This window comes from Ambystoma mexicanum, chromosome 2p (genome assembly GCF_040938575.1).
Source record: "Ambystoma mexicanum isolate Mex_15411 chromosome 2p, UKY_AmexF1_1, whole genome shotgun sequence".
Classification (NCBI taxonomy): domain Eukaryota; kingdom Metazoa; phylum Chordata; class Amphibia; order Caudata; family Ambystomatidae; genus Ambystoma; species Ambystoma mexicanum.
The window spans coordinates 1,197,678,817-1,197,704,332 of NC_090923.1; the positions used below are offsets into that span (position 1 = coordinate 1,197,678,817).

Here is a 25,516-nt window from a genome sequence, read left to right on the forward strand (position 1 = left end):
ACCAGCGCAGGCACCAACAAGATAGTTCACATGCCAACAAAACCAAGCCCTCCTTGAAGAGGCCGCCTCCAGGGGGGCAGAAAGCGGGGCAAACCCAAGGGCAGCTTAACACCCGCAGCGCCGGCGGGGCCAAAGGGAGCACCACCGGAACCTGCTGGTACTGTAACAGAGGGTCTGGCAACAAGTGCAATGGCTGCAGGTACAAGTACCAATGCAGCACATGTAGTGGAGGACACAGCAGCGGTAACTGCACCAAACCATCCCCCTCCAGGCCCAACCCTAAAGTCACAGAGGCAGAAAACATCCATTAGATTTCAAATGGGGGCCTCACCAATAAAAGTGGACAAACTCTTGCAAATGTTAGAAAGCTACCCCGACCCAGCAGCTAGAAGATTCTTGGGTCAGGGTTTTAAATTAGGTTTTCAGGGGTCATGGATCACACATTATCCCCAGAAACCTAAAATCTGCCTCCTCCTTTGCCCACATAACCAGAGAAAATTTTTTGGAAAAGAATTAAAACTGGGCAAGATAGAGGGGCCCTTCCACCTCCTACCTTAGTTTCTATGCACCCCCCCCCTGGGCCTTGTGCCCAAAAAAGAACAGGGGGAGTTTAGGATGATCCACCACCTATCCTACCCACCTGGGAGCTCCTTCAATTAGCGCATCCCTGCCAAAGAGGAAGCCGTTTCCTACAGCTGTGTACAAGATGCAGTGGATTTAGTGAAACTGTCAGGTAGCCACGCCCTCATGGCAAAAGCCAACATTAAGTCAGCATTTAGGCTACTGCCTGTACATGAGACCTACCAGTGGCTGTGTTATCATTTTGAGAACAAATTCTATTTTGACAAATGCCTCCCCATGGGCTGCGCCATTGAGTGTGCCTACTTCGAGCTTTTCATTTTCACAATTGACACTCCAGCAAGCCATGCCCGGAGCAAGAATGGTGCATTATCTGGACGACGACTTCTTCACTGGCCCAGCAGGGTCACCATTATGCAGCTCATCCATCCAAAAATGTAGCGAAACCATGCAGGCTTTGGGGGTCCTATTGGCGCCAGAGAAAACGCTAGGGCCTACCACCACTCCTTCATTCCCGGGAATTGAGATTGACTCTTCCAAGGGTGACTGCTGCTTACCCAAAGAAAAAGAGAGGACCTATTAAAAGCAATAAAGTTGATGACAGGCAGGGACAAGGCGACCCTGCGGGAAATGCATCTCTCGCTGGGAAGCTCAATTTTGCTACCCGAATCATGCCCCGGGTCTTCCACAGAACCCTGGAACTGAAAATGAGGAGGGTAACCAAGCCACACCACCACATCAGATTGGGCAAAGAGATAGCACAAAACTTAGCCATATGGGATTCATTCCTTAGCAATTTCACTGGTAAAGTGATATGGCGCAAGAACATAAATGATGCTTGGAAAAGGGCACTGTTCACAGATGCGGCTGGCAGCAAAGGCTTTGGGATATGCTTTGGTAACAAGTGGTGCGCCAGCCACTGGCCTCCCTGCTGGCACGAGTGGGGTTGGACCAGAAACATCACCCTGCTAGAGATATTCCCCATATGGTTGGCACTCTACTTGGGGTTAGGGGGGGACCTGCTGACCAATACAGACTGCTCACATGGTCAGACAACATGGCAGTTGTACACGTGTTGAACAAGGGTGCTGCATCTGGCTCTCTGGTTCTGAAAGTGTTAAGAGAAATTACAAAAGTTAGTTTGAAACACAACATTGTAATAATTGGACGGCACATTGCAGGCAAAGACAACAAAGCCACTGACGCTCTGTCTCGTTTTCAGTTCTCCAATTTCAGGGCACTAAACCCACAGGCAGAAGCAAAGAGGACAGCAGTTGCAGGGGAGGTTGGGGCCATCCTGGAACAAAACATGACAGACCCCTCCAGACAAGGCTCCCCCATGAGAACCCCTGCTCTCACCCGCCCCCAGAGCAAAAGCAAGGAGGAGGGAAAGAGAATTCAGTTATTAAAACCCAGGCTCATAGAACCACCCCCTCCCCCCCCCGGAGGAGAAACAATGCAATAAGAGCACATAGGGGATTCAAACACAAGTGGATCATGAGTGAAGAAAATGCCGATTTAAACACCAAAGTGGTTACACAAAGGCTAAAACACCTTCAATAAATGAATAAAAAAATGGGCCTGTGCTCAGTAGATTTCAATTGAGGTCAGTTCTCAAAAAGACCATAATTGCAATAGGATGGAACCCCTTTGAATTTGGGTCCCACTCCTTTAGGATAGGAGCGGCCACGTCAGCCTGGATGGAGGGGTTGCAAGATAAAGCCATAAAGAGGATAGGGGGCTGGATGGAAATCGGGGACTTCTATTAGGAAAGACTTGATCTAACAGTCTTCTCCCTCCCCTCTACCCTTCGTGTGCTCACAGGCAACCTCCCTCCCAAAACAGCATGGATCGTGGGCCACTCGTTTACCACCAGGGCCAGCAGATGGCTGGAGGAAACCCAGGACGGCATGCATTTTCAGGACACCATCACTTACTGGTGGGGCAAACGAGGCACGCGCTAGGGGGACCTCCACTACAAATTGGCAGGCCTACTGGGACGGCCTACTGGGGGCAAGCTTCCCTCCCCCGCACCCCACAGATTTCCTCATCACCCACCTCGAGGCAATGATTTGCCCAACCTAGGCAGGAAACTCCTCCTGGCGGAAATCTGCACCTCTCTCAGATCCCTGGGTCACATGTTGAGGCTAGGAACAGAAGTGATGATGTCCGAGATCATCCCGCGCCAGCATTGGCATGGCGCGGAGTCCAATTAAAGCCATGGAAATATCCAGGCACAAACTGAGTAAGGCAGTGGCCAATTTATGCCTATTTTTCAGGCCTCAAAATTCGTATGCATGGGATCCCGGTGCACAACCGGGCCATGTTCTGCTGTGAGGGTGTCCACTTGTCCATTGAAGGCATGGACATATTCACCAGAAATACCTTCTGGCCCCATGGCTGCCAGGGGTTGTGCCTAAGTTAGGTCATCTATTTTGGGGCGTCCTGGGGGCTGCCGGTCAGCACCCCCTCAGGGTGGAGGCGGGGGGAATCAGCCTCGAGCGGGCCCTCCATGGGAGTTGGGCCCCCCGCTCACCTGATCCCCAAAAAATATTCTTGTTATTCGCTATATGATTTTATGATTGGTTTTGGCTTGTACTAAAATAAAGCTTGTGGCCAAAGTTCTTCCACCTCACATCCTGTTTGTCCTCCTCATTCCTGACACTGTCATTACTGTCATTCTGTCATGTCATACTTGTCACTCATGACACCCGTCACCTGCATGCACCCCCGCACAAAAACACTTCCAGGCTTATAAACATGGGCCCTCTCGGATCAGAGGCCCGAGGGCATAAACTGGGAGGTGGATGGTTTGTTATGGGTCTGGCAGGGCAGCACCTTCTAGGGCGGGCAGCCGAGTCCCCAGAACAATGGGGACTAGACTGCCGGGCTCCCTCCAGGAAAGCGAGATGGCAGGGGCAGGCGACAACAGGTAGTCCCTGCCCCTGTCACCCCACATCAAAGGTCCCTCTCCCATCCAGACGGACATGGAGCCTTTGATGATCAAAGAGGGGCTACCCTGCCCCCAGGCAAAAATAGGCCTATAACCAGGGAGGGCAAGGTAGCCCCTCTAACTCATTGCCTCTCCCCCGCGACATGCTCCAGCAGGCTCACGGACCTGCTGCACTCCCTCCCACCCATCAAACAGCCTCTAGGAACCCCATTAACAGGGGCCCGGTATATCCTCAATAATAGCAAATATTTAAACAATTTTTAAATAATTTTAAGCCCAAATAAGTATAAAGAAAGGCTAAAATGCCTGCTAAAAAAACAAACAGATGCCAGGAAGGGCGTAAACCCGTCAAGGGGATAAATACTAAGTATTCAAGACCATGGATCATAGAAACCCCGCCCCGCCCCGGCCCTTTCCCCCCAAGAAAGCAATGCAATATAATCCCAGAGGGGGTCCAAACACAGCGGATCATGAGCAGAGAGAAATCCAATTAGGCTCAAAGAACCCACCCCCGAGGGAAACACTCCAATAAATGCGCTTGTGGGTTTTTTTTTCTTGAACTCAAAACACAAGTGAATCATGAGCCAGGTATATTCTTATTAAGGCTCTAAGAACCCACCCCCGTAGAAAAATAATCCAACTAAAGAGCATAGGGGGTTTCAAAACACAATTGGATCATGAGCTGGGTATAGTCCTACTAAGGCACCAAGAACCCACCCCAGTGGGAAAAAATCCAATAAAAGGGCTCCATGTCATTTCATCGCGGGATGTTTTTTCGCGGGTTTTTTTTTTACAGAAAAAAAAAAAACACCAAATGATTTTTTGGGGGGTCCCCCAAGCCCCCATTCCCTTTCAGTTTTTATCTATTCCGAAACACCCATATATATATATATATATATTTTTCTAACCCCCCCAAAAAAATTAAAAAAAAACCAACCAATGGTTTTTTCGTGAAATAATTTGCAGTAAAAAAACCCTGCGAAAAAACGTCCCGCGATGAGAGGACGTTGTACCAATAAAAGCACCTAGGGGGTTTGCAAAACACAAGTGGATAGTGAGCAGGGAAGAATCCTGGTAAGGCTCCAAGAACCCACCTCTGTTATTCAAAATATAGGCGTAGTGTTTTTTTTCTAAACACAAGTGGATCATGAGCAGATAAAATTCCTAGTAAGGCTCTAGAACCCACCTCAGTTTATAAACAAGCCAATAAAAGCGCATAGGGGAATAGCATCCTAATCCACCCCCACCGCCCCCGTCCCTTCCGGTCCGTGCGAACTCATCAAGGGCCCCGTCACTCCTTGTCCATCCCTCACTACCCTCTGGCCCTCTTTCTTTTCTCCCCCCCCCCATTTTTCTTTTTCCATTTTTCTTTTCCCCCTTTCTATTTAAGTGCATTTATCCTTTTCCATTTCGTTTTCCCTTCTTTTCTTGTTCTCCTTTCTTGGGATCCTGCCACTATGACTACTTTTCCCTCCTCATGCTTCCCTTTTTCCAAAATTCCCTCTCTTCCCCTTTTCCCTTGGAGGTCTCTCTTTCCTACTGCTTTAGCTCCCCCTAAGTGTTTCCTTTAGCCTGTCGGGATCCCCCCCCCTTACGTTGAAACCCAGGGAGGCCCTAACTCCAGTCTGCCTTAGCGGTCCCCAGCCCTCCTCAGGCCTCTCCTTCCCCAATGCGCCCTCCTTTTTCCACGAGCCCTCCACTAAAAAGCTACCTACCCCCCAGAGTCATTCCTTACCCATCCTATTCCCCTTACCCATCGCTAAAAAGGTCCTCCCCAACTCTACCCCCTGCTCCTCTTAGGCCACTACCCACCGGCGGCAAAGTACCCCCCTCCCAGGCATTCCTCAGTGTTCTCCCTAAGCGGTCCCTTGTAACTGCCCCAGTTCTCCTCCTAACCCCCCTAGCTAACCCATCGCCCCAGGATCCCCTCCCCCCCAACTTTTCCATCCTCCTTGCCGACCCGGTTTAAACTAAAAAATTCTTTCATTCCTTCCCCTTGTATTCGTTGTTACTCTCCTTTTTCTTTTCCCATCGATGCACTTCCCTTTTTCCCCCCACCCATGTTTGGAGTTGGAACGTCTTCCAAGCCCCATATCCCTCCCCTTTTATAGGGGCCTCCCCCGAGTCTAATACTCCTGGGCGCTGTTCATTCTAAGCTGATGGCTGTGCAGTTCCCCTTGTGGTATCCGACAGTACTTTCTAATGGGAACACCATGTAACATCCGGTGGTATTCACCTAATACCGCGACCAGTTCCTCCGCCATGACTCACTGCGGGCAACCCAGCAGCATGGAGTTCCCCCTCAGGCACCTGGTCGCCTGCGCTGCCCAAAACCCCCGCTATAGACCAAACGCTGTTCTTCTACCCTCATTCATTCCATTCGCAACAGACACGCTGGCCCTCCGGACTCCACCGGTGGCGTGATTATTTGTGCTGGGGATCACCATCCCGGACCGTCACCCTTGCGTGACGGCATTCCTTGCAGGTTGCTGCTCCACTAGTTTGTACTCCATTGCAGGAGGGCCAACTATCCCGACAGCGACGTGTTGGAAAAAGGTCTTCCCTTGACCATGTGGTTCCTTTGTAGGAGGCCCCCCTCCGACAAGGGGGGGGGGGGGGGGAGTGTTGGGCCTCGCTCGGCCATTGTGATCCCTTCCAGGAGAGCCCTCGCTTGTAAGCAATGGCTTACTTCTTTTATTTTTGTTAAGCAATGGCTTCTTTTATTTTATTTATTTATTTATTTAAACCTTCTCCCTTCTTCCATCAGTTTTCCCCTGCACTACATCCCCTTGTGCTCTAAACCCCCAGGCCACTATCCCACCTAGGTCAGAGAGCCCCTCCTTGGCCAGCAAGACCTGCCTTCCTGTTGCAGCTTTGGTTCCGGTTCCCTACCATCTGAACCTCGGTCCTTACTTGCCAATTGCCCCCTTGAAGTCCCTTTACCCTGCCTTTACTTAATTGCCCTTAGGTTAGTTTCCTTCCATTGTAGTTTGTCGTAAACTTAGTTAATGTTGCTCCATGTCAATTTGCTTCCATGGCGGCATGTTGCCCCTGAAATCAATCCTGAAATGCTCTGTGACAATCTTGCCGGGAAGCCAACACTTCCTTCTGTATTCCCCCGCCCCCATTCGTTAGCTCTTACCCTCAACCACTGTTCTTTCTAGCCCACTAACACTCTGCGCTGTTTCCTTCCCCTTCCTGGAGACCCCGTCTTTGCCCCTTCTTGTTACACCAGCCAGAGCACCCCTCCCCTCAAAGAGGGAGATACAGCCTGCGTGCCCTACCTTAACCGTAGCTTGCACAGACCAATTCTGCTTTGAATTCAAATTCAAGTTTAATTTGTAAATCCGCAGGTATATTGTCCATTTGAGTGATTATGTGATTTGTACTGATAGTCACAGTGCGACAGGATTCTGGCAAGTGAGGGCCGTAATTACGCGTTGTTTTGCTGTGTAGCTGAGGTTCGGACCAGTGTTTTGACTGGTCGTGATGCCCTTAGTGACCCTTTACAAGCCGCCATCACCATAAAACAGTACTAAAAGCGCATGTCTTAACCAAACTCAAATGCATGTTGTGCGCTCCATCACTGTGAAAATGCCTGACACTATCTGCCACCTCCCTGCACAGTTATCTGCCCGTCACTCCAATGCTGCCGTGTGCCTATGCTAAATCCGTTACCTCATTCCTTGAAAAGCTCGGCAAGGTTATGCGCCCTTCACTGGAACTGACCACTGCCACAACCTGCCCCCTAACTACAGGATCGCCCCCTGCCGGTTATGGTTTTGCATTCTGTGATTTGTAGTTGCCCTGTCCTTTTGGCTTTTGGCCTGTTGGGCTGTTGTGGAGGGGGGGGGGGGTGCACATTTGGCAGCACTGAAACGATATTTGCTTCCATCCGCAGCAGTACTCCCTCTCCGTTCCGGACTGCTACCTGGGAGCCACGCTGCTGCCACTCAGATGTACGGGGGAAGGTGGGTGTCACCGCCCTCTCACGCATGTTGGCCTCCTGCAAACATGCTTCTTAGGTGTACCAGGTGCTTGAACAGCAATCCCATTTGTAAAACGCAGCCACTGTTGCACTCACTCTTCTGCTTCTCGGTTACAGTTTGGACCACACTACCCTTGCGATACTGCTACCCAGGTAGCCCCCCCTCCCCTCCCCCGACACGGGAAAGGGAAACAATGCCAGGCCCATCTTCTAAGGTGCATTGCGTCTCTGCGCTCGTTCGACATACCACTCCTGATGTGCGCTAAACACACTTCAGACCTCCAAAACCGGTTCAGATATATAGAAACGGACCGAATAAACCGTTCCAAAATTCGCCAGATTGCGACCGCTTGCGTAACACTGCTTTGCCTCTCCTATTAATGCACATCAAACACCTGACCCGCCACCTTTACTATGAAAAGGCAACGCGGTACCGAAACCGCATATCATACTAACTACTAGGAAGGTAAAGCAAACTGTGCAAGATCACACCAATATTTCCTCGACACTGCCCCGACCTCTGCAAGGTTTGCTGCCCCCTCCTTCGTGCCCACTTAGCCGTTGGAAACTGTTGCGCGACCGAAGGCAGTCGGTTTAGAACCCCCAGGATGGACAATTGCCGCCCTATTATCCAATGAATTAAATAACTGTTCCCTCTTGAACGAAGCTAGGCAAATGCAAAAGTACCTCGTACCCCGCTTTTAAAGTTCCCAAATGCGTTCATATTTACCTCGTGCTTGAAGCGGGGACAAGTGTTATATGTCTTGAATATGCCCTTTGGCTAAAGGGAAACCTTGACCCACAGTTAACTGGGCTGTTAATGCAAGCAACATGAGAATTGTAATTCCATGGGCCTTGCGCTGGGAGCGATCACTAGGCGGGTACCAACAGACCCCTCCTCGTGCCCTGCATATATTTCAGGGCGGTAGACAAATGCCAATGTAGCCTGGAATTCAACAAATGCCTCCCTTGATCGTGGCCAACACACCCTTTGTAGAATTACGATTAAACAGATTGAAAAACTGTACATTCGCTTAATCTGTGCGGACCCTGCGGTGCCCTTGCCCGGCGCACATTTACTTTCCCCATCAAACCTTCCTCGAAGAGGCACAGCAACCGCGCCTGCCTCCCCGAGCGGAATGAACAAACTAACCACCTTGAATCTTGCCATATCCGCTCACACCATGCGACCCCATCAGGACCCAAAAGCATGCACTGACTGTTGCCGGTCGGTAACCCTGAATTGCACTCCTAGAGGGAAATAATCCCAAATGGTAACTCGGCTTTACTGAACAACAATACTCCCTCACGGAAATGTGTGTTCAACAATGTTTAGAATAAAAATATATAACAACTTAATCAATGCTTCAAATGGTCTACTGAGTACCACCACCCCTCTATAACTGTAAGCCCACAATCCAGAGACAAACCAGTTGGGAGAAATACAGGTGAAGGGGAGACCCGGAAGGTTCAAAGACGACACCCAATGTTGGGGTTCAGACACATTCAATAATAAACATCCCACTGTCCAGGAGGTGTATAAATGAATTCATTCAATTCACAACTTAGTCGTACATACACATAGATTTATAATACAAAAACAAAGGATAACTTTTCAATTGATCTGGACAAAATACTCAGCAACAAATCACATAAAGCAAAAAATGAAGTACACTTTTAGTCAGTATAATTGGATTTGGTCAAAAACAGTTGTCCAATTGAAATTTCTCTGCTTCTGAGCCGTTACATTCACCCGGCTCAGGAATATAGCTTCTAAAGACACTCCAATTTAAGTTGTCAGTGCCAACGCGTTTCGGATTATTGAAAATCCATCTTCAGAGCAGGAGGTGTTTTAGTTTCAACAAATTCAAAATTCAGTTTGGATTCCTAGAAGTATAAGGATACACTAATAAGGTACATATAGAGTGTGGAGGAACTAAAAAAGTAGAACTCCAACGTGTGGGTAAACTAACCCGCTTATCTTGGTACCCATTAGGAAATCATGGCCACCTGTGTGGTTAAAATGACATAAGCACAGTTTGTAAATAACTGATCATTGATGAGGGATCAAAGTCTCACATGATGTAAATTCCATTACAAAGTAACTCACCCGGTCAGAGGACCCAAATGTCTTGTCTTGTCAGGCAATGGCTTCGACTGCGGGAAACTGGAGGTATGGAGAGAGGAAAGGGGGGGTGTGATTGAGAGCATACTATCTCATGCCAAATGGCTGTGAATTTAATTGCTTACGAAATTAATTGGGAGGTTCAAATTGTGTTGTGCACAACTCACGAGCTCCCCATACGATCTATACCTGCAATCGACTGAAAACAAACTTACATGGAAGAATTTGCTCGCGGGACGCCGAACGAAGCCGCCCGTCACCGTGTCGGCCGCCATCTTCGTATGGGCCGTCTACACGCGAGCATAATCAAAGTATCTCAGGCCTCCACTTGACTGGTGGGGACTAGCGTAAGGCTGTAGGCCTTTAACTATTCACATATTCACCGCTTGGCACCAATCAATGTTGGCGCCAGCAGGACTCGTGAAATGTTTGCACAGGGCGACCGTAGCTACTGCGCGTGCGCGTCCCTGCTACCGTTGCTAGGGACGCGTACGGCGCATACGCCACGTGGTCCTGGGTTTATAATGTGTCATACTTGAAGGTAAGGGTTAAGGGCAAATTGCACCCAATGAAGCAAGTCTCATGGGGGAGAAAATCGGAGAGAGGCATACTGGCCTGTAGAAAGGTAGAGCGGGGAGAGGGGCACCACAGCAGTCAAAAACTGCTTAGTGCCCCTACCCCCCGCTTGATTACTGGTGGATGACAGTGACTGGTGGGTCATGTACCCACATGGACTGTCAGTCATATTAACATCCAAATTTGATAGTGGTCAAGATCAAGATACATTGTTATTAGATTTCGGGCATTGAACCGTAAACACATTTCAAAACGTTTGCTCACAAAAACCTCACATGTCAATACAGTTAGATTACATTACGGTAAACCCAATTAATGAAACCCCAATCCACTTCCATCACAACACCTCTTGCCCATCACATTGCAGAGTTACAGAGTTATGCAAAAAGACTCCTGGTGTCAAACCAGATCACAATCTACAGAACCTTTGTCCGTAACAACATATTGGGTTGTTTCTAGCGGGGTCAGGATTGAAACCCGGCACTCCTAAAGATGGAAAGGTCCAATGGTACACCCTCTAATCGAATGAACCAGATCTGTAAACAAACTGTTAGATGGATGTCGCTCAATTAAAAACACTATACAAGGTCCAACAGGATCAACATGGAAAATAATAGAGAAAACATTTGAGAAAACACATCAAATCAAATTCACAGTTCATGCCTCTGGGACTGAGGCAATCCAACAAGTCAATCCAACTGATCTCCCTCTGGAGTAATTTCTTTTGTACATCTCCCCCTGTCTGACCCAGTTTTACATGTTCCAAAATCATACATTTCAATTGAGCAATTGAATGCCTGGCTTCGACAAAATGCATTGCCACTGGAGATCTCAAATGTTTAGTCCGGATATTCGACTTGTGCTCAGTCCAGCGCAGTTTGGCCTTTCTTGTGGTAATCCCTACGTAATAATAACCGCAGGGACATTTCAGAGCATAGACTACATTTGTTGAGTCACAGGTACATGAATGTTTGAGTGTAATAGATTTGCCTGTATGTGGATGCGAAATTATATTGCTGGGTATGATGTTGCTGCAATGTTGGCAGTTGTGACATGGTTGAGTTCCCTTATATTTCGTCTGCATGGTGGGAGGTAGTAAACAGCTCTGCTCTCACTAGGCTGTTTCTGAAAGCATTTCTGTTCCTATAGGCAAAAATCAGAAGGTCCTGGAAAAGAGATTGTGTCCGTGGGTCCATTTGCCAGTTTCTTTGAATGATGTTCCTGATTTTCTTACTCTGTGCTAAGTATGTGGTAACATACACCATAGCCTGGTTGTTCTTGCTGCTTTTTGGTGAGAGGAGTGTGTCCCTCTCAATATTCGCCACTTTCTCTTGAATTTGTGATAGTTTAGACGGATTATATCCTCTCTCTCTAAATTTTTGATGTAGCATAGCCGACTGTCTTTGATACTCAGTGTTCTCAGAGATGTTCCTTCGGTGTCGTAGGAACTGGCTTAGCGGAACACTGTCAATCGTCCTCCGAGGGTGGAAACTTGTTGCCAATAAAAGACTGTTTCTATCAGTGGTTTTGGTGAAGATTCTTGTCTCCAGACTGTTCACTTTGACATAGAGTTCAACATCCAAAAAGTTGATAAAGAGTTTTGCTCGTCTGGGTGGTGAACTTAATCCTTGGATGCATTGAGTTCATCATCGTAAAGAATTCATATTTCGCCATCTGGACCTGACCAGATGCCGAACACATCATCAATATACCTTACATAGATGGTCAAATGCCGTAACCACCTTGCAGAGGTCAGGATATGCTCTTCTTCAAGGTAATACATGCATGTATTGGCGTATGCTGGGGCCATAGCAGCCCCCATGCTGGTCCCTGATACTTGAAGGTAGAATTTATCTTGAAAACGGAAAAAGTTGTTCATCAATACCAGTTTAAGTAAAGTCAATACAAACAGTCGATCTCCTTGACAGTTGTCATTCCTTAACAGTAGCCATTCCACAGCTTCTAGTCCAGCCTCATGTACAATGTTAGTGTACAGGGAGGTCACATCCATCGTAAAAAGGGTGTCCCTCTTGTTCACAAATTCAACTTCGTGAAGTGGGTGGTGTCCTTGATGTAGGTTGGAGTATCCTGTATAAGCGGTTTGTGGACTTTGTCCAAGTATTTGGCTAGTGGCTCCAGTATGCTCTCAGTTGCTGCTATAATGGGACGGCCTGGAGGATCAGTAAGTCTTTTGTGAATTTTCGGCAGGATACCCTTTTTACGATGGATGTGACCAAATTAGATTAGATCAAGGAGGCTCCTTAACACCCTTGATTACAACTTTTAAAAGGAGTGAAACAAGGCTGTCCTTTGGCAGCAATTGTTTTCAATCTTTTTATTTCCAACATGGGTTATGCACTAAAAGAGGAAACAGCATTTTCCCCTAAAATCCATGGATCTCAGTTGGGCTATCTTTTATATGCCGACGATTTACTGCTTTTGGACATTATGCCTGTTGGTCTGCAGCGTGAACTAGACTCTTTAGAAAGATACGTAAATAAAAACAAGCTGTGCATAAATAAGAAAAAATGCGAAGTCTTGATTTTACGTAATCTGGCATCTCATAAAAGAGGATCAACACAATACGTTTGGCATCTGGAAAAAACATCTCTTCGGATTTCTCCCCACATAAAATATCTGGGATCTCTGATAAGTGCCAACATAAATAACAACTCCTGGGTTGATGCTACTAAGAGAAAGTGTCAGCAATTAGCCTGCCAAGCAGCGACCATAAATAGAACATTTGGAAAATTCTCTATAAAACCCTTGATAAACTTCTATAGACAAAAAGCTATACCAGCTTCGATTTACGGCGCTGAAAACATATTTGGTTGCCCACACGAGTTGTGGAACACATTAGAAAACAATTTTTGGACCAGAGCGCTGCACATTCCTAAAGGGTGTCCGACTAGTAACATAAGATTTGAACTGGGCTTGACATCCATACAAGAGAGAGTATGTTGGAATGCTTTAACTCTGTACAGAAAGTCTCAGCTCTCGAACTCAGCCCCACTATTCAAAATATTATACAAGCCGGACTCGGACCCAGAGTATACAATGCTCGCAAAATGGAATCTGTTATGTATGGAAATCTTGGATGCTAACGACATTAAAATCAACACTCTACTTGAAAATCCTAATAAGGCGAAACTTAAACTGTGGGGTGCTGATTGGCACCAAACGTGTGCCGATAGATCTAACTCTCGCCTCTTAAGAGACGTTCCATCTGAAGCAAGAGAGTTGGACAAACTACAACCATACTTGTTACAATCTCTGGATCAGAATTCAAGACTATTATAATTGTACTTTTGACTTAACGTTTTTCTGACCAGAGATCGTACAAGCACTTGGTCCCCTAAAGAAACTGTTGACCGAACTTGTCGTTTTTGTAAGCATCCAACAGAGACTTTAAAACATTTGACTTTGTACTGCCCAAAGTTTCGCTCCTTGCGAACAAAATGGTTCGTAACTCTCTTTGAGACTCGCGGTACCTACACGGCTAATGACTGGTGGAAAGTTATGTGTGAAGGCTCTGATCGAAAAATGATGTTTGGCTTAGTAATGTTTTTGAAGGACCTGAAACTCCAGCTGAATGAATCGAACTCCACACCAATGAAGAAACTTGGAGAAAGACTAACGACAAACGGTGTGGGTTCGTATGGAGCCAAGTAAATGGAAATAGCTTTCTTAATTTTTGCTTTCTTTTTAAAGGTTTCTTTGTGTAAACCATATAAAAATTAAAAAAAAATAAAAAGAATAGTTAAAGGCGTACAGCCTTACGCTAGTCCGCACCAGTCAAGTGGTGGCCTGAGATACTTTGATTATGCTCGCGTGTAGACGGCCCATACGAAGATGGCGGCCGACACGGGGACGCGCATGCGCGGCTATCCCCTTGACAACGCTTTTAGCGTGGGTTGGCGGTGCAGCGCGTCCTTGAGACGGGCGGCTCCTTTCGGCGTCCCACAAGAAAATTCTTCCGTGCAAGTAAGTTTGTTTTCAGTCGATTACAGGTATAGATCGTATGGGGAGCTCGTGAGTTGTGCACAACACAATTTGGGCCTCCCAAATAATTTCGTAAGCAATTAAATTCACAGCCATTTGGCATGTGATAGTATGCTCTCAATCACACCCCCCCTTTCCTCTCTCCATACCTCCAGTTGCCCGGAGTCGAAGCCATTGCCTGACTTAGTCACCGCACCCGGCAAGACATTTGGGTCCTCTGACCAGGTGAGTTACTTTGTAATGGAATTTACATCATGTGAGACTTTGATCCCTCATCAATGATCAGTTATTGACAAACTGTACTTATGTCATTTTAACCACACAGGTGGCCATGATTTCCTAATGGGTACCAAGATAAGCAGGTTAGTTTACCCACACGTTGGAGTGATACTTTTTGAGTTCCTCCACACTCTATAAGTACCTTATTAGTGTATCCTGAACTGAATTTGTTGAAACTAAAACACGTCCTGCCCTGAAGATGAATTTTCAATAATCCGAAACGCGTTGGCACTGACAACTTAAATTGGAGTGTCTTTAGAAGCTATATTCCTGAGCCGGGTGAATGTAACGGCTCAGAAGCAGAGAAATTACAATTGGACAACTGTTTTTGACCAAATCCAATTATACTGACTAAAAGTATACTTCATTTTTTGCTTTATGTGATTTGTTGCTGAGTATTTTGTCCAGATGAATTGAAAAGTTATCCTTTGTTTTTGTATTATAAATCTATTTGTATGTACGACTAAGTTGTGAATTGAATGAATTCATTTATACACCTCCTGGACAGTGGGGTGTTTATTATTGAATGTGTCTGAACCCCAACATTGGGTGTTGTCATTGAACCTTCCGGGTCTCCCCTTCACCTGTATTTCTCCCAACTGGTTTGTCTCTGGATTGTGGGCTTACAGTTATAGAGGGGTGGTGGTACTCGGTAGACCATTTGAAGCCTTGATTAAGTCGTTATATATTTTTATTCTAAACATTGTTGAAAACACGCCTTGTTGAACAAACATTTCCGTGAGGGAGTATTGATGTTCAGTAAAGCCGAGTTACCATTTGGGATTATTTCCCACTAGGAGTGCAATTCAGGGTTACCGACCGGCAACAGTCGGTGCATGCTTTTGTTTCTCATTACTTTGAATATCGAGTGGCCTTGAGCTTCCCCCTGCTGCACCTGAAGTGTCATATACTCACATTTCTTACAACACTTCAGACCCGTTGGGTCTGTTTATTTTACTTACAATTACTTTAAACCGCTATCAGTAGTGTCTCCCACCCTCTCACCCCATCAGGACCCACCATATACGTTAGCTTTTATCCCAGCGAACACTTGCTCTATATATTATACATCCGCCTGACCTCCCAGCTCCCCGATTCGCACCCCCAACATGCTTACTAATAAACCATTTAATAATTATTGCCGCACCCTTATGCTGGCTGTGCCTCCTCCGCTACCCCCAAATGCACGCCCCATTAGTAGCGCGGCAAACCGCCCTGCCTACAAAGCATTTTCTCGTAATGCTACACAACAATAAAAGAAAATGTCAAACCTGCTATATTTCCCAATGCAAACATATTCTAAATACTCGCATCAACACTCCACAAAACCTCTAAACACGCAGCGCCGAAGCCTTGGCTAAACCTATAGCATGAACCAAAAACAACACTGTAGTATCTCGCAAGTGGACCTCCTCACGCTGCCAGTCGGCCACCCTCATTCACACAAGGATACACCGACACAGGAGCTGGGGTGCAACACCTCGTAACTTAATGGCCGTCAGCCTCAAACTGCCTTTCTGGCGGTAGCCCCGCCCCTTCCTACAAGTGGGTCGCAGCCCACTGATTAATGGCAACAAACAGAGGACTCATCCTCTGAGCAAATAAACAATGGCGACACCACACCCTCCCTTTACTAAACATTTAGTTGTGCTCTCAGTTCATTTCTTCAATGAGGCGATGCGGTTTCTTTCTTGTTGTCTGTGGTCGACAATCCACTTTCACCGATGAGTCTGTCCGTGTTTCTGGTGCCCGACACCCTCAGAGGCTTTGCTGGTTCCTTCATAGGGAGCGTCCCATTGCGATAATGGGTCATTCATATTTGTGTTGCCTGAGACTGGGGTATCAGGCATCCTTCTGAAGTGAGATGAGTTTCTTGTTATGCCCCTGCGGTCTCCTTCTGCGGTGATGAGTGATCCCTTTTTCTTGACGATGATGAGTGGTTCTTCATTGAATGGAGCTATGTTTTTGTGCTGTTGAGGTTGTTGGACCACTACCAGGTCCCCTGGTGCCAGGTCACTTCTCTTGGCCCTGCGAGTGGCATCGGCAGCTCTCTTCATGTTCTCTTTCATGAGCGTATCTTTCTCTCTCATTTCAGTGTCGTTCTCATATTGATCTTCCTCAGCTGCCACATATGGCAGCCGCGTTCTGATGGTTCGCCCAAACATCACCTCGGATGGTGACTTCCCAGTGGTGCTGTGCGGGGTGTTTCTGTAGTCTCGCATGAGTTGGTATAATAGTTTCTCGACAGGTTCTCCGGTGAGGCGCGCAATTTGTGTCGTGCGCTTGATGTTACTCATGAAGCGTTCTACTGTTCCGTTTGCCTGTGGCCATAAGGGCGTCACCTTTCTGTGGTGAAAACCCATATATTCGGTGAATCTTTGGAAATCTTGTCCAGTGAATGGAGGTCCGTTGTTGGACTTGACTATCTTGGGTATTCCGTAGGTTGCAAACATCCGATCAAGGGCTGGGATGGTGTGATGTGCGGAGGTGGACAGGACTATCTGCAAGTCGGGGTATCTTGACTATGCGTCCACAGCTACCAGTATGTATTCACCCTCTTCCATGGGCCCAAAGTGATTGATGGCTATTTCCTCCCATGTACCTTCGGGCAGCGCTGTCATGCTTAGGGGTTCAGGTGATGTATGTGGCTTCACGAGTGCACACGTTCGACAGTTCTGCAGTAGTTCCTCCACTGATGTGTATAGTTGGGGGAACCATAGTCTTTGTCTTAGCATCCTTTTAGTGGATACAATGCCCCCGTGTCCTTCGTGTGCTAGTTCTAGCACTTTCTGTCGCAAGCTTCGCAGGATTACGAGCTTGGTTCCTTTAAGTAGTAGTCCTTCCTCCGACTTCACAAGTTCTTCTCTTACCGCTAGGAGGCAAGTGACGTCTTGTCTCGTGTCACCATTCATTGTTTCACGGATCTGCTTTGCATGCTTCCATCGCCCTGTTTCTAAGCATCTTAGTATGATTTGGATTCCTTGGTCAGTATTCGATTCACGTGCTATCTGCTCCATGTCAAGCCCTTGTGGTGTACTGCTGTGGATGACGTATTTTATGTATTGATCAGCTATGGACGGTTCTGGTCCGCACTTTTCTCTTGGATGATGGGAGAGAAAATCTGCAGGGTTTTGTTCTTTCCCTGGCCTGTGTGTGATGGTAAACTGGTAGTCCTGTAATCGAAGGGCCCACCTGGCTATTCTTGGTGGCATTTTCGCCTGGTGGTTGCCATAGATGAATACGAGAGCCTGGGGGTCCGTTACTACCAAGAAAGGCTTTTCATACAGGAAGAGGTGAAAATGCTTGCAGGCCCAGACGACCGCTAGTCCTTCCTTCTCTACCTGAGAGTAGGCTTGCTCACTTTTAGAGAGGCTTCGACTGGCGTAGGATACTATGTGCTTCCCACTCCCTTCCCTGTCGTCCAGTTGCGGGAGAATGGCACCCAAGCCGACGGGACTGGCGTCAACGATGAGTTCCGTGGTTTTCTTTGGGTCAAAGTATGCCATGTTTCAGGCGTCGGAGATGCGGTCCTTAATTATTTGGAATGCCTCTTGGCATTTGGCTGACCAGACAAACTCAGTGTTTAGCTTGGTGAGGCCTCTGAGCAGTTCGCTGATGGATGCGAAGTCTCATATGTATCTCGTGCAATAGCTTGCTAGTCCTAGGAAGGATCTGAGGTCTGAGGTGGTGGTGGGTGGCTCAGCTTCTCGGAGTGCGCTAACTTTCTCCGGATCTGGCGTCATGCCCTTTTCTGAAAATGTGTGTCCGAAGAATCGGAGTGTCCTTTTGCGAAACTTGCACTTCTTGTTCAAAGTGAGCCAGGCTTCTTCTAGGGCCATGCAGACTCTCATTAGTGTGTCATTGTGTTGCTCTTGAGTCTGGCCGAAGACCAAGATGTTGTCACTATAGTAAAACAGTTGGGTACGTGTTTGATAACATTGTGAATTTCTGCTTGGAAGATTTCAGCCGCGGAGGATACCCCAAAGCTGAGCCGTTTATAACGGAATAAGCCTAGGTGAGTGGTAAAAGTCGTTATGTAGCGGGAGCTCTTGCAGAGTTCCAACTGGTGGTAGCCTTTGTTTAGGTCCAATTTGGAGAATACTGTCGCTCCATTTAATAGATGTACTATGCCAGTTATTCGAGGGGCTTGATGTCGTTCTCTCAGGATGGCTTTGTTTGGTCTCCTCATGTCTACACATATCCGGAAGGGGGGTGGGGGGGGCGGAGTCTCTTTTGGGCAACGGTACCTAGGGGAGACCCATGGTGTGAGGCCCTCTGCTGGCTCAATGATGTCTGCCTCGAGCAATTTGGTCAGTTCATTCTCGACTTGCTTTTGAATGTTGATGGGGATGCCCCTGTAGTGTTGTGCCACTGGTGGGACGCTTGAGTTGATGTGGAGTTCGATCTGTCTGTTCTTCAGTTTTCCAAGGCCTTTGAATAATGATGTGAAAACTTGGTCAATGCTTGCTGTCGGGTCTAAATATTTGTGCACCATGAGGTGGTATAATATGTGAATGAGTCCCATCTCTATGGCTGCCTGATAGCTTAGTATGCACCCGCTCTTGGTGGCAGCCTCTAGTACATGCTTTTCTCGTGTTCCTTGTATCGGCATGATGCCATGAAGAATCCCTTGCATGCCAGGGGTGTTTTTGAGCCATATGGATAGATGAGGGCTCTTGCTGGCTGTAGGCAAGGGGCGTTTGGTATGCTTTCGTAAACTTCCTCACTGATTACGTTCACGGTTGCCCCCGTGTATCAAAAATTCAGCAGCAGTTTGATTTGTATTCGTAGTATTGGGCTGTGTTCATTTGCCGTGTTGTTTCCAAAGGCGTACAGATACCTCTTTTTCCGTGGTGCTTCTTGGTATTTCTCCGGTCGGCGGGCTCTCTCTTCTGATGACGCACTAACACGCTGTCCGATTGCGACTGTTCTATGAGGCACTGGGTCTTCTTGTCTTGGATGGGGTGGTTTTGCTCTCCCTCCAGTTTTTTTTTTTCTTGTCTTCTTTCCGGTTGTTCGTCGGAGTGTCTGTGACGTCCTTGTTCGTGGGCTTGGTGTGCTGCCCGGTGTTGCTTCGTGGGCGGGTTTCGCTCCAGTTCTGTTGTGGGTTTCACGCTTTTTCCTGCCCCTCTCATCTTGCTGCGGAATATCAAACACACGGCCTTGTAGTGGTTGTCACCACCACATGCGGAGCATGTTTGGCCCATGGCGGGGCACGTTCCTTCATGGGGGTACTTGTGTCCACACCGGTAGCAGAAAGGATCACTGTTGGTTCTCGCAGTTCCTTCTAACTTGTTGAGACTTCGTGCTTACCGTGCGTGATTTTTATTTCCTCCAGGCCCTCTACTTGCGCTGCAAAGGCAGCATCTGATCGTGCCAGCCACAAGATTTCTTCTAGTTTTCTCGGCTGTTGAAGTAGTCGTTTTCGAAAGTCTGCGCTTTCGCACCCCACTATGATCTGCGACCTGAGGGCCTCCTCATTGGAGTAATTGTTGAAATCAGTGCTTCATTTTTTATCTTAATCTCATGACAAATGCGTCTATGGTTTCTCCTCTGTTCTGCTTGGTGGTGTGGAATACATGCCGTTCATAGTCCACATTTGTGTGGGGCGTGAAGTATTCTGTGAGCGTTATCTTTAGTTTGGCGTAGGTGTCTATGGTGTTTTCAGGTATTTTGTCAAGGATGTCTCGCACGTTAGATCCTACGGCATGGATTAGGAGGTTTAGTTTTTGTTCATCCTCTAGTGGTCCGGCCGCTTTTAGGCATACTTCAAAGTCCCTCAACCACCTTTTCCATCTCGATCCGAGGGTGCCGGTGTCAGTGACGTCAAAGTTTGCTGGTAGTTGGGCTAAGAGGCTGTCTGTCATCTTTCTGGGTTCTGTTCTGGCTGGAGTCACTGCATCCGATCCACTCATGGGCTGATCTTCTGGCGCTGTACTAGCTGTGTGGCTCGCGAGGCCTACTGTCCTGTGTGCAGCCGTTCTTGGGAAGCCGGGGGGGCGCTGTGCCACGTGTTGACGGGCCTGTGGGGCCTAACTTTTGTGGCGCGCCCTGGAGCCTTGTGCACATTGGGGTTTATGATCTTACCCTTCTTATCCTTGTGGAGAAAATCGGGAGGCTGTGTCCCTGCCGCTCTTCTCAGAGTTGTTTTTCGCCGTAGCCGTTGGCGGGAGGTCAGTACTCCTTAGCCGACCGTAGATGTGAACAGGGAGCCATTGCTCCACCTGCAGGTGATTGGATGCGCCTACCGGCGTCGTTGCCGTTGGCGGGAAAGGTTCCCCCCCCGCCCGGACGGATGATACGTGGGGAGCCGCTGTAGCTGCTTCACCCGCTTGGGATGTGCGCGTTGGAGCCTTAGTTGAGCTTGCGCTGGGGCTCGTTTCGAAGGCAGGGAGCCTTCTCGCTTCAACCCGCTGTCTCTGGGAATCCTCGACCGGGAGATGTCCTGCAGCTCCAGTGGTGCCTCACTGCTCACCACGAGCGCTTTGGACCTGAGGTGGCGGGCACGGTGGAGTCTGCTTCGTTGCCAATGTAGTATTCGCAAGTGGACCTCCTCACGCTGCCTGTCAGTCACCCTCATTCACACAAGGATACACCGACACAGGAGCTGGGGTGCAACACCTCTTTACTTAATGGCCGTCAGCCTCGAACTGCCTTTCTGGCGGTAGCCCCGCCCCTTCCTACACGTGGATCGCAGCCCACTGATTAATGGCAACAAACAGAGGACTCATCCCCTGAACAAATTAACAATGGAGACACCACAAAACGCGTACCCTCAATGCACCTGCGGCGGCAAAGGCATCGTTAAACTCATGACTATCCTGTGCTCTCTTAACGCATGCCCATTGTGTGTGCAATCGGTCTAACCTACATCCCCCAGAATGCCACGCCCAAGACCCGCTTGTCGTAGTGCCCCGCCACGCAATTGCTACCTCGCTAAGCTGCTAGATACCCCTCACTCGACTGGGCCCGTTGACCTTCACCCACAGGCCTGTGTGATAGCTGCGCCATGGCCCGTCCTGCCGTGCACCAAATGACCCTCCTTGCCGTATGCCAATCTGCCCGCCGCCTGCACCCCTTAAATCTAACCACAACAAAGCACACCCGCACCCTTAAAATTACCCAATCCCCCCACATCTCTGATGCAAACCCCACCCGACCTAGCAATAACACCACACTGAGGTTTTCATCCGATTGGCAATTAGTCTATTGTTGCCATGCCTTGGTCCGAGACTGCACGTCCCGCGCCTTTAAATGTATTGAATTGTCCCCCCACCACCCGCCCCCCTCAAACCGACTTGCCCATTTGATTTGCGGCCCCTCGGCCACGCTCTCTTGTTTTAGCTACTGCACTCAGTAATGGCCCGCGCAGAAGCCCGCCATCAGTGCCCCTAAACAAACGACTTGGGCAGGCCGGATCCCAAACCCCTTGCATTATATGTACACTTTTGCAACACGCGCCTCTCTTCCCTGATATTAACCCGAACATTGGTATATTACAGTGCCACCAACCCGACACATGCGGCGCCGAGGCCAAGAACAACGCCCCTTACTCCTCAGTAAGAAACATTACCCCGATTTTGATTTGAATGTAGAGGCTCACTACTGGGTGCAAAGCGGTAATCACTCATGCCCAGGATAACACTTCAAAGAGGTGCTGGGTACAGAGCCCGTGCTTCGATCCCCCGGTCCCAATACCTGACGCTTTTACTGTAGTCCTTCATTACAATTCGTAATTATTCAAAACGAGGGCGCATTACCCAAAGCTTATTTGAGGCATCAAAGAAAACCGAAAGGCCCTTTCATCACCAAGTTGTACCTGGGGCAATCGCCTTACTTTTGTAGTAACCATGGCCCCTTCAGTCAGACGCCATCGCAAACTCTTTGTCATCCCCTCGTTACACCGCACCTCTGACCCTCGTGTTCCAACGCGACCATGCCGTTTGCCTACCCCCCCAGGGCTCAAGTCGAGGGTACAGGGGAGGGGGGGGAGAAGACGACGAGTCCACCCACTTTATTAAGAGGCTGGACTCAGTCCCCCCAGCAAAAATGAGAAATACTGAATGTCCTCTTTGAATTTATGAATTAAAGCCGTCCTCTGCAGTCGGCAGATTTGTAGGCCGGACACTTCACCTCTACACTGATCAAATATATATATATAACCTGATGAAAAATAAACAACTAAAGATGAATGTCCCATTTCGGTACTGCAAGTCCCAGGGAAAACATTTGTATTGGTTCTTGGAGTTTGCACATCTTTTAAAGTTCTCAAAAACACTCATTAGAAGAAAATAGCTCTGTGTGTGTCTGTGTATATATATATTATGAAAGGCAAATTTCATTCGTCCTGTTCAATATGCGTAGTTATAAAGCCAATAATAATGAAATGTGCATATTTCACCTTGATATTGTAATTTCTGGCAACGTCAAATGCCATTACGTTTGTGGATGAGTCCTCACACTTTCATTTTTGGGACCCCTACTACTCCCATCCGCTACGTGCACATGAATACATGCTCTGTTCGGGCATTGCAACAGTCGTTATACGCTCAATAACGCCCTGGCCATATTACACCCCCCTTATGACCTAGAGCGGACCTCTACTTGTCGACGTTCGTTCTGGAGCCCTCCTCCCAACCCTCCGATGGAACTGCTTTAACCTCCCCCGCCAGCGGCAACTGAAACACGGACCCTTAATAAAGACACGGCCGTACCCACAACCCCCTTTACTGACCTTATTAAATTCACTGTCCATAACTTCTCCTTTCCTCTCCAACCCCCCCCCCCCCCAAATCGATTTTGGGCCTCTATACCAGCTGGGCCCCGTGGCACAGACACCAGCCCCCCCCCCCCCCCCCCCCCTTCAGCCGTATCAGGCCGTGTGCATACCGTCGACCATCCCAGGTCAGGCTCCTTTGCTGCGACGACCTACCAACATGCAGCATTTTTTTTAAATTTTTTTTTGTTTACTATAATATATGAACGTTTCCAAAAGTGGTGGACAACACGACCCCGAGCCCGCTGTGACCTATGCGCACCCTTTCTCCACTACTCCAGTCCCTATCGGTTCCAGGCGGCCCGCCGACCACCCGCTTTCCCGAAGTCACCATGCCCGCCGCCACTTGCACCACAACCTTTCCAGCGTAACCTAGCAAGCACATTTGCAACCGCACAATCATGACCACTATAGCCATCCGCCATTCCCACGATGTTCTGCGACGGGTTCTCTCACCTTTAAAACCCCGCCTCTACCATTCTCAGCCTCGAGGATGTTCCAGATCATGACCCCCGCACAATGGATTTTTCCACCTAGCCTAGATTCTCAACCCCCCACGCACTCCCGTAAGGCAGCACAACGTTGCATCTTAAGCCCCCCCCCCTCATCCCCCTCATCCCCAGCCCCATCTCACCGTTCGCTTTAGGCATGCGAGCATTGATTTGCGCGACTCGGTATTGCTTACCTGTTTGTTTGACTCGTATGGGTGCCACAGTCGCTCGCCTCTGTAGTTCAGTCCGCCCCTGTTTTGTGCATGTATTGCTCTCGGCTTCTCTTCTGTCCCTCTTGTGGGAAACTGCGAAAGTCTCTCTCCGACTCCGTGCCTGTTCTCTGCTGGTTGTTTCTCACTCCGGTAAAAACTAAGCTGTCAGCTCCTGATCACGTGACCGGAACACTTTGCTCAGCTGACTCTTCTCATTAAAGAACCGCCACATGCAGTGTATAAGTGGTGTTTGCTGATCTGTTTACATTTAGCTTGGTGTACCCCACCTGTTCTCTGTTTTTCTCGAGACTGACAGTGGGATCAGCCTTTTTGGCTTACTGCACAAAAACCCAGACTCATTTAAAAGTGGAAAAGGTCGCTTTAATGTGACAGGCCAAAGCTTACAATTAAACGCTTACCTGGCTCAATGGCCTTACAGACTAAAGAACTATTTTAAACAACCAATTAAATAATTAAACATTTTCATTTCCCCCCAACAATTAAATATTTAAATAAAGCCACTTCCTCCCTAACTATCCCTTGGACCCTACCGTCTCCTTACCCCTTTTCCAGGCATCCCGCTTTCCCCCCGGGGCCATGCCCCTCCAGGCTTAATACCTGTTCCCCCGGGGTGGCCCCCTTGTGCAAACAGCACCACCCCATCCTTTCCTGTACCAGTCCCCCATTGTGCTTCCCTCCCCCGACATCTAAACAGGCCATGCCCCCGGCAACCAGAACCACTCCAAGATCCCTCAGACTCCCCTCTACACCAATCTCCCCCTTCCTATGCCCTGCAGCCAGTTTGACCTGCCACATGAGCAACAGAAATTTTACATTACAACTTCACTAGTGCCCAGACCTGTCACACAAAACTACCAGACAAAAGCTCCTTAACAGACCCAAAAACCCCGTAAGAACTTGACATGGGCAATAAAAACCCTTCAGAACCCAAGTAAATGCCCCCCCCCCTTAGTAATAAAACCAGATACCAGACCTAACCCAAAAGAAAGGGGTGGGAGGGCAGGACAATCTCCAAGTCCAACCGTTGCCTGCCTCCCAAACCTTCCCTGGAAGCTTAAATACCCCAAGGAGGCGCTCTTCCCCCCACGGCCACTCACTGGCCGTGTGCAGCACCAAAATAATCCCCGGGGGGAAACGCTTTGCGTTCCCCCCAGTGCCCCCCTTTTGGTTTACGGCACAAAAACCCAGACTCATTTAAAAGTGGAAAAGGTCGCTTTAATGTGACAGGCCAAAGCTTACAATTAAACGCTTACCTGACTCCATGGCCTTACAGACTAAAGAACTATTTTAAACAACCAATTAAATAATGAAACATTTTCATTTTCCCCCAACAATTAAATAATTAAATAAAGCCACTTCCTCCCTAACTATCCCTTGGACCCTACCGTCTCCTTACCCCTTTACCAGGAGTCCTGCTTTCTCCCCGGGGCCATGCCCCTCCCGGCTCAATACCTGTTCCACCGGGGTGGCCTGCTTGTGCAAACAGCACCACCCCATCCTTTCACGTGCCATTC

At 48.3% G+C, this 25,516-nt stretch overlaps 1 protein-coding gene across 6 annotated transcripts in view; it reads right to left on the reverse strand.

The window, feature by feature from the left end:
- Positions 1–24,194, reverse strand: part of RENBP (renin binding protein) — a 167,429-nt gene extending 143,235 nt beyond the window's left edge. For 2 of the 6 annotated variants that reach the window (XM_069645422.1, XM_069645419.1), the window contains exons 1-2: positions 23,964–24,155; positions 9,631–9,687 (exon numbers count right to left, since the gene is read on the reverse strand). Coding sequence is in view for 1 of the 6 variants with exons in the window: in XM_069645416.1 (XP_069501517.1) it covers positions 23,735–23,785 (51 nt within the window). In the remaining 5 variants the exon portion in view is untranslated. Of the gene's footprint in view, positions 1–9,630; positions 9,688–23,734; positions 23,825–23,963 lie in introns of those variants that run through there. The other 4 variants (XM_069645418.1, XM_069645414.1, XM_069645423.1 and 1 more) reach the window with 4 other exon arrangements.
- Positions 24,195–25,516: the final 1,322 nt, after the last annotated feature.